This window comes from Mytilus californianus, unplaced genomic scaffold (genome assembly GCF_021869535.1).
Source record: "Mytilus californianus isolate M0D057914Y unplaced genomic scaffold, xbMytCali1.0.p SCAF_3, whole genome shotgun sequence".
NCBI classification, from domain to species: domain Eukaryota; kingdom Metazoa; phylum Mollusca; class Bivalvia; order Mytilida; family Mytilidae; genus Mytilus; species Mytilus californianus.
This window is the reverse complement of record NW_026262679.1, coordinates 124,418,393-124,427,798: the sequence shown is the minus strand read 5'-3', so window position 1 is coordinate 124,427,798 and position 9,406 is coordinate 124,418,393. Positions and strand designations below refer to the sequence as shown.

The 9,406-nt window shown below is 35.3% G+C and overlaps 1 protein-coding gene across 1 annotated transcript; it reads left to right on the top strand.

Moving 5' to 3' along the window:
- Positions 1–743: 743 nt before the first annotated feature.
- On the top strand, positions 744–3,791 carry LOC127736083 (uncharacterized). The gene is made up of 3 exons (XM_052246589.1): positions 744–836; positions 1,220–2,491; positions 3,330–3,791. Exons 2-3 carry the CDS (start codon positions 1,229–1,231, stop codon positions 3,702–3,704), a joined length of 1,638 nt encoding a protein of 545 aa, XP_052102549.1. The 5' UTR covers positions 744–836; positions 1,220–1,228; the 3' UTR covers positions 3,705–3,791.
- Positions 3,792–9,406: the final 5,615 nt, after the last annotated feature.

The following is a 9,406-nucleotide window of genomic DNA, read 5'->3' as shown; positions in this document are numbered from 1 at the left end:
ATTACAATTATCATCTGTACACTGATGTAGTTTTGTACCTAATCAATGAACAGAAAGTACAAACAGAGAAATGATTGATTGGCAAATTCGTGCGAACCGATTAAACTACTGCAAACCGATTGAACGGTTAATATAGTAATTGGTGTTCATTGCAGGAACGAATTTCAATCGATTTATTAGGTCACAAATACCAATCAACCATCTTATCGGTTCGCATATAACAATAACCGTTCCTTGGTTTTACCAGAATTGCCAACCTGGAGCTATACAGTCGAGGTGCCAATTTTCGCTCGCCGCCTCCTTGAAATAATTATAACTTATATATAAAATTACCAATAATATTTTAAGTATATTAATCTTTCAGTAGTTTATGTTGTCGAATAACTCTCATTTTTGTTTCTGAACCAGTCTGGTATGAAAATAGACAAATTTGTACATAATGGACAGTTTTAAAAGTATTGCATAAAAGGAGATTTGAAAGCTGCCATTGTTTATTATCTAACGAAAACAGCGAAGCAGATGGATTTCCTATCAATCCAATCAAATAAAACGGTCATCTTTATCACAATTAAAAAATGACTAAAAAATCCTTTTATATATCAAATAAATGATGATCTTAAATCATCTTATCTTATAAGTGTCCCATGAAAATGGACAAGCTCTAGGATATGGACGATGAAAATACTAAGAGAAATTCCGTTATATCTAGAGAACACTGCTTAAACACCCTTCACAGTACCTCACGTGTTGTTATCTGAATAAATCATCTGCACGCGCCTTCTGATTATACTAAACAACCTCTTCATGTGATCTAACAGCAAGATGGCCAGAACTTAGTAAGTTGAATCAATTATTCTGATATTTCGGTTTTTTTTTTTTATATTTCAGAAAATTAATGTTAATTTGGCATGCCAATTATGTCATGTATGTTTGATATTAATCCTCATTACATTCAAGAATAGATCAAGTAATCGGAGGGTATCAGAATAAGAACTTCATATTATTAGTCACACCCGCCAAAGATGTTTATAATAGATGTATAAACGAAATACTTGCTTTCGATTGAAACAAATTTAACATAATTTAAGTAGCAATCAATTGACTCAATGGATCATTGTTGTAATTTGCCAGAAATTCCTCAGCACATATACACATTGTATACATGCAGTCGCAGTAAAGATATTTATGTTTTCATGTCGCTTTCATTTCAACTTTACAGATCAGAGTGATGCAGGCTGACTCCGAACCCACAGGAACTAATAGCACTACTAGTAGTAGCAGTAATATTAATAACAATAACACAAATATTTCGAATTCAGAAGTATCTAAAGCAGTACATAGAGGACATACAGGTTCTTTTTTCGGAAAAATGGCCGCAATTCCATCGCAACACAGTAGCACAGATTTATCAACACAAAAAGCGATACTTGAACAGCTTTTCTTGAAAAAGGAAATAGAGGGGGATTTTTGGTACGTTGTTGTCGCCGAATGGTTGGAGCAACTTAAGCGTTATACTGGAATTTCTAGTACTAGAAAGTTTCTATATCACTCGAGGTCACACCCAGGTCCGATTATAACAAGACGAGATTATGCCCATACAGTGGATGTAGTCCACGAGGACGCATGGAGAATGTTAATTCAGTGGTATGGTATTGCAGAGGGTCACCGACCAATGAAACTTGTCGTCTACGCATATTCCCGTGCACAGGAGATCGAACATAATTTAAACTCATTCAAGATAATGCTGTCTAATGCACCTGCTGAAGAGTTCCACAATGTAAGGTTTAGTAAACTAGAAAAGATTGGTCATCTAGAATGGAAACTTAGAGATATTTATCAGATTCATAAAAATGAAAAAAGTCGCATTTGGGCAAAGTCTGACTCGGATAGTGAATGGCAACTATTGTTGGACAGAGACAAATCCGTAGGCAAAGCTTTGATTATAGACTCGGATTTCACAAGACCAATCATAGCTATGGAAATATGTAAAGGAGATGGTGTGTGGAAAAATAGTCCAGGTTCATCAGATTGTCCTCAGGAACATTCTATTGGTCCTCTGTATGAGCGAAACATTTTCGATGATATAACAAGCAACTGGGAAGTTGATATTCACGAACAAATAGACCACCTTGGAAAGAGTATGATCGACAACTTACATGTTAACTTTAATGCGTTTGTCCAAAGGGCTAAAGAATATGTTGACGAACGAGATACAAATATAAGGCATAGGGAAAGAAACCTGTGCATGCGCGAAAACTATGTTGACAACCTGGAAAAAACGATGAAAGAAAAAGAAAGAAAGCTTGACTCTGCTCTCCAGGACTACGAGAATCTTATACGAATCAATGAAGAAAAGATAGAAGCGTTTGAAATTGAACATCTAAAGAAAATGGAAGAAATGGAAGTTGCGTTTGATCGTAGACTGATCGACATAAACAAGCAAAGAGATGAGTTTGAGAGAGAAAGAGAGAACTTTCACCATGAACTACAGGTGAGAATGATATTGGTTTAGTCTAAACTATTCAAAATAACATTAAAGTTGAATAGTTACATCGCTAAACGTGTTGTAGATGAAGAAATCTGTAATAATTACTGACGTACATTATTTTAAATGCAGGATTTAAATATTGGATATTTCCGATTTAGTTTTGATATTTAAAAATGTAAATTAAAAAACTATTTTTACTGTTTTCTATAGTTTAATTTGCGCTCTATCAAAGCTTTCATCCCATATGGAATTAACTGACCCCATATATCGTATTAGGTCACTAGCACACTGTGTGCTTTGTGTAACGAATTTATCTTACCGACTATCTTAACACGAGGCATTTCGACTTGTGGCCTATCAGTGATCAAGTCTTCAATATAAAGAATCTCCATCCAAATTCTATTTAAAAACAAATGCCAACAATAACAACTTGTTAGTTTTTAATGTGTTTTCTGCATTTATTCCAATCGTTCATCGTCAATTTCGTATTTGTTGTCCGGGCGAAACGTTTCAGACTTTTCCTCAACGCCGTGTTTGTTTTTATAAAATGACGTAACACCACTACTAACCGTGTATTCAAATAAACCACGCCTACTAACCCCATATGAAATATACAGGATCTCCACGCGGTCGCTTTTAACCAATGATATTCCTAGAAATGTATAGGAGGTAAGGTAAATCAGATTATTATATGTCTCTGGATAAATTGACGAATACTAGTCCTAGGGTTAGATGGCGTTAAACCCATTATTTAATCACAACAGGCATGTATAGTAAGTGCCAAACTAAGAACGAAAATGTTTATAACGATATGTTCTGTGTTATCCTTTTTTTCTTTTAGAAAATGTCGGAAATGTACAGAATTCAAGAAAACAAGATTAAACTTGATATTGGTGGACAGCAATTTTCGACATCGTTAACAACATTGACACGCGATTCTACTTCTATGCTAGCTGCCATGTTCAGTGGACGCCACCAACTGAAAACTGAACCAGACGGTAGTCATTTCATTGACCGAGACGGAACTCATTTCCGATATATATTGAATTTTCTGCGTGATGGTTGCATTAAAGAAGGCACACTTCCACCCAGTGAGTATATTCTACGTGAGCTATTGGCAGAAGCAGAGTTTTATCAGATTTCAGGACTTGTCGATTATTTAAACAGTTTGCTTTTTAAGACCGACGACACTGGAGATACGCACAGCCTCGTTTAAACAATTATTTAAGAAATACGCCATACACAATGTTACAAAAATAGTAAACTTATCATGAAAGTGTAGATTAAATGCTTTTTGATTCATTTTCACTTTTTTCATTTTCAGTATTTTAACGCACGTACTACACTCAACTCACAAGGTTGCAAAGAAAGAGGATGTGCATATATACATATGTTTTGTGTGTGTTAGACATATAGACATAGAAAGCTTTATTTAAATCTAAATTAGGCATATTTAAAGCATATATAAAACATATATGAAAATATTTAAAACATATATAACATAACATGTAAGTATCCTATGGGAACCAGCTACGCCTCTTTAATAGCAGACTGGCTTGTTTGTTTATTGTTATGAATCACACTTTATGGCCAACCTCAGTAAAAATCTGTCTAAATTTACATTTGATTGATAAATCTAATAACACTTTATCGTGACCTTGGTGACATTTTTGCTCTAATGATTCCCTTAATTATACACGAAAATTTACCGAAGTGTTCTTACTTTAAATAAATCTGATATAAACAGCAATGATTGTACTTTTCTAGATTTGGATATTGCGGATTCAAACGGAAAATCAAGACAAAAATTTGCGATAAGAGACTATTTTTCGTTTCCTATTGTTCATTTTCTAGTTTTAGACGATGATGTTCCTTGTGTGTTTATTTCGCAACTCGTTTGCTATGCTCATGTCTGTAGTGACGTTTTTTTTTATAATTCAATGGTCGTAATCTTTGTATACCTGGTAAATTATTAAAGTCAGTGATTTTGTTACCATAAATTCCTTAAAACTGTTACTAAATTCTTTCATAAATACAAATATTTGGTTTTGATATTTGGCTGAACCTGTAGAATTCTTATTAACTTAACAAAATATCACATTCTAATTTTTTACGGAAATGTTGTTTATAAATCCCATACATTTAGATAATTTTCATGTTAACTCATTGGTCCTTTGGATAAATTTATTCTTTAAAGATATCAAGTTTACACCGTAGTAAGACCTTTGAATATTTGTTTATCGGTACTAACATTGATTTTGTTTATGATAAATTAAAAACATAACTTAATACGTATTGCTCTACATTTCTGAAACTCAAGTTCCTACATCCTGTCGATACTATGTACCTATATTTTGGCTTTGCACAAGGTCGTGCTTTTCTAAGACTGTTGATGACGTCTTTATACTAAATCCATAGGATGTGCACTGATTGATTCTTTAGATTTATTTATTGGTTACAATTGGCTTTGACTAGCTGTAAGTAAGTTCTAGTACTCTTAGATCCACTCTTTGTGTCTTTTCTTTTGTCATTATGTTAGTTGTAATTATAACATTCTAGTACTTATGGTGACATGCTGACACACTCCGAGAACCGTCTGTTAACATACTTTTGATGGTATGCTGGCAAACTCTGCGAAACCGTCTGATAACATACTTCTTATGTCAAGATGATCGACACACTTCGCCGGAACTTTCGGGTAACATACCTCTGATGGTAAGATGACAAACTACGAGAACCGTCGGATAACATACATCTGATGGCATGCTGACACACTCTGAGAAACTGTCTGGTATAACATACTTCTTATTACATGATGACACACCTCGCCAGAACCGTCGGTAACATACTTCTGATAACATGCTGGCACACTCTGAGAAACTGTCTGGTACTATACTTCTGATGGCATGCTGATACACTCTGAGAAACTATCTGATAACATGCTTCTTATGGCATGATGACACAACTCACCGGAACCGTCAGGTAACATACTTCTGGTAGTATTCTTATGACTGCATGCTGACAAACTGTTGATGAATCCTCTGGTATCAAACTTCTTATGGCATGCTGAAACACACCTCGAAGGATCAGTGGGGTAACATACTTCCGTTGGCATATTACACACTCTGCCAAACCCTCGGGTAACACGCATCTGATTGCATGCTGACAAACTCTAAACCCTCTGGTAAAATACTTATGATGCGTGCTGACACGTTCTTAAAACCGTAGGGTGACACATTTCTGATTCACTTTGATGAACCATCGGGTTATACTTATAAATGATGGCATGCTGACACACTTTAAAGATTCCTCGGGTGACATACTTCCGATGGCATGCGAAAACACTCTGACGATTCCTCATGTAACATATTTCCGATGGCATGCTGACACACTCTGAGAAACTGTGGGGTAACACGCTTCTGATGGCATGGCGATTCACTCTTAGGAACTGTCGGATAACATGCTTCTGATGGCATGGTGACACACCCTGAGGAACCAGAGAGCTAACAAACTCTGGCGAATCGTCGTGTAACATTCTTCTGATGGCATGGTGACACACTCTGAGGAACCATCAAATAACACACTCCTAATGGCATGCTGACATAAACTGAGGAGCCGTCGAGTAACACACTTTTGATGGCATAATGACTTAAACTGAGGAGCCGTCGAGTAACACACTTCTAATGGCATGCTGACATTAACAGAGGAACCGTCGAGTTACGCACTTCATATTGCATGTTGACACACACCGGGGAATCATCGAGTAACACAATCATAGTGGCATGTTGACATACACTGAGGGACCGTCGAATAACACACTTCTGATGGTAATTTGACTCACCCTAAGGAACTGTTGAGTCACACACTTTTAATGGCATGTTGACACACACTGAGGAACCGTCGAGTTACACACTTCTGGTGGCATGTTGACACACACCAAGGAACCGTCGAGTTACACAATTCTGATCGCATGTTGACACTCTCTGAAGAACCGGCGTGTATCATAATTATGACGGCACGGTGACAAACTCTGACGAACCATCGACATTGGTTGTTAATGTCTATTTATGCCTTTCCATTGAAAACATGCGTTAATTTTTGTGATATATAAATATTTCTATCTCAATGGCATTTATCTCGCATCCACAGGTGTTTTAGGCATGGACCCTCCTTTTCTGTGTTTAAGTTTTTTTCAGTAAAGGAGACTTGAAGGTATGATAATATAAAAATAAGAGATGTGGTACGATTGCCAATGAGACAACTCTCCACCTGCGACCAAATGACAAAGAAGTTAACAACTATAGGTCACCATACGGCCTTCAACATTTAGCAAAACCATACCGCATAGTCAGCTATAAAGGGCCCCGAAATGACAAATGTAAAACAATTCAAACGAGAAAACCAACGACCTGGTTTATGTACAAAACAATGAATGAAGAAAAAATATGATATACAGCCACAAACGACAACCACTGAATAAAAGGCTCCTGACTTGGGGTACATACAGAATGTGGATGATTAAACACGTTTGCAGGCGCCCAACCCTCCTCAAACCAGGGACAGTGGTGTTACAGCACAACATATGAACAAACTATAAAAATAAGTTAAAAAGGGCTTAACTCATCAGATCGATACAAAGCAGAAAGACAAGTAACAAAAACACAGACCGGAAGTGACAGGATATTTAAACAACAAAAAAGACACTAGGTACAAATATGAGAGCATATAAGCATTTACTGATAGCTAGTTCAGAGCAAATAACAACTCATACAAAAAAAGTGTATCTAAGACTAAAATACCAATCAGTTCACATCCAACATCCAATGGATTTAGTGAAAAGACGTCATTAGCAGTCAGAGAAAAACATGACCTTGTGCAATGCCAAAATTAAGGTATCGGCAGATTGTAGAACCGTGAATATTCATACATGTATGAACATGTATATAACAATAATATTATTTTGGTTTTAATTTACAAAATCAATATTTATACCAATAAAAACAATATTCTAAGACCTTATTACAGTGTTGAATTGGAAATGATAAGGCCATTTTGCCCCTTGAATTCGAAACTCAAAATTATTATAAATCTGCCATATAACATCCTTTGGATGTTTATAAAACATTAATCTGTCAGATATCAGTACTGTTTTTAATAAATAACTGTAGGTTTGTTATCTCAACCTTTTTGCTATTTCAAGCTTCACAATATTAAACAAACACAAATGAGTATATGGCCATTTCCCCTATATTTGTTTCACTCACAGGGTCAAAATCTAAAAGTCGGGTCAAATTCTTCTGGAAATTGATTATCAAAAAGCCTATATCATATATCTAAAATAACGTTTCACAATTTTTCTTATAATTATAAAATCAAACAGGTATTCAGTTATTAACAGACTGCTGTTGATGGTAGTTTTATACTAATTTTCATCGTCAAATTTTGCATTGAAGGGCATCACTGATTTGTATTTGAAAGACAATACATAACTTTACTTCAAACATATTTTTGGTGTTGGTTAATGAAGTCTTTCTTGTACATTTTTTGGGAAAATTAAAAAAAAATGCCAAAATCTCTCAAAATTGCGGCTTTAGGCATTCTTTGAGCGTTCATTATTTGATGACCTGTTTACAACTAAGCAAAAATACTGTTAGGACCTTAAAGTACACATAACTCTGAATTTTTGTAAAGATTGAAATAATTTTTGTAAATGCCCTTGGTGAGGAATTTGAAAAGTGCTTAACTCACATTTAGTCTGAAAAATAATAAAATGATAGAATCTGATTCGCAAAAAGATACAAAAGACATATTAACACAAGTGAACATACACTGAACGAATAAATTTGATCTATGATACAATGTAAATACAAAATCAATAAAATAAGGGGTGAATAATTAAAGTAACAGTATTATACCGCTGTGAAATGTTAAACAATTTCAGAAAAACAACAATAACCTTAAACAAAAATCCGCCATTTACAATAATATTATACACAGGTATGGTAAAAAATCTTACCAAATGATGTTAACGGTAAAATGTACATTTCCTTTATGACGATAAAAATCGACTGATTTTGACGAATCACGTTGTTTTTTTTCCAAAAATTACGGTAACGAATAATTATTTGAGACCTCTGACTTATCACGATAAGGATATTTTGAAGAATCACGTTAAAATTTTAACCAATTTGAGGTTATTAAACGGTAGCCGAAATGACCGTTTGACGCCTGACGGTAATTTAAAAAGGCATTCCTAACCTCTTCAGTGCACTGATGACAGACTCATTGTAGAAACATATGTTTACAATCGAAATATGTCATTATGACCACATCGTTTACGGATAATTAAATTGGTCATAATCGTTAGATTATACTGCAAAAACGGCGGCATTTCCCCGACAAAGTTGCGATCTGCTGATCTTAGAAAAGAGGGACGAAAGATTCCAGAGGGACAGTCAAACTCATAGATCGAAAACAAACTGACAACGCCATGGCCAAAAATAAAAAGACAAACAGACAAATAATAGTACAGATGACACAACATAGAAAACTAAAGACTAAGCAACACGAACCCCACCAAAAACTGGGGGTGATCTCAGGTGCTCCGGAAGGGTAAGCAGATCCTGCTCCACATGTGGCACCCGTCGTGTTGCTTATGTTATTACAAATCCGGTAAATAGTCTAATTCGGTAAGTCACATTCGTGAAAAGGGAAAGGTATTGTAGTTACGACATAAGGAACATATCCGATATCATCTGTGAAACGGTTATTCCATAACGGTCAACCAACTCGTGATGGCGTCCGTAAAATTTATGTTCCGAGATCTTTTGGTCCGAGATTATCTGATAATTGAGGCCGAGGTTAAATTTATATGCATCTAAATCTCAACTGCGCTTTAAACTCGAAGAAAATATTTGA

Coding starts and splice junctions, on each gene's coding strand:
- LOC127736083 (XM_052246589.1), top strand. CDS start 1,229: ATGCAGGCTGACTCCGAACCCACAGGAACTAATAGCACTACTAGTAGT. Junction 2,492..3,329: donor ACTTTCACCATGAACTACAG/GTGAGAATGATA, acceptor TTTTTCTTTTAG/AAAATGTCGGAAATGTACAG.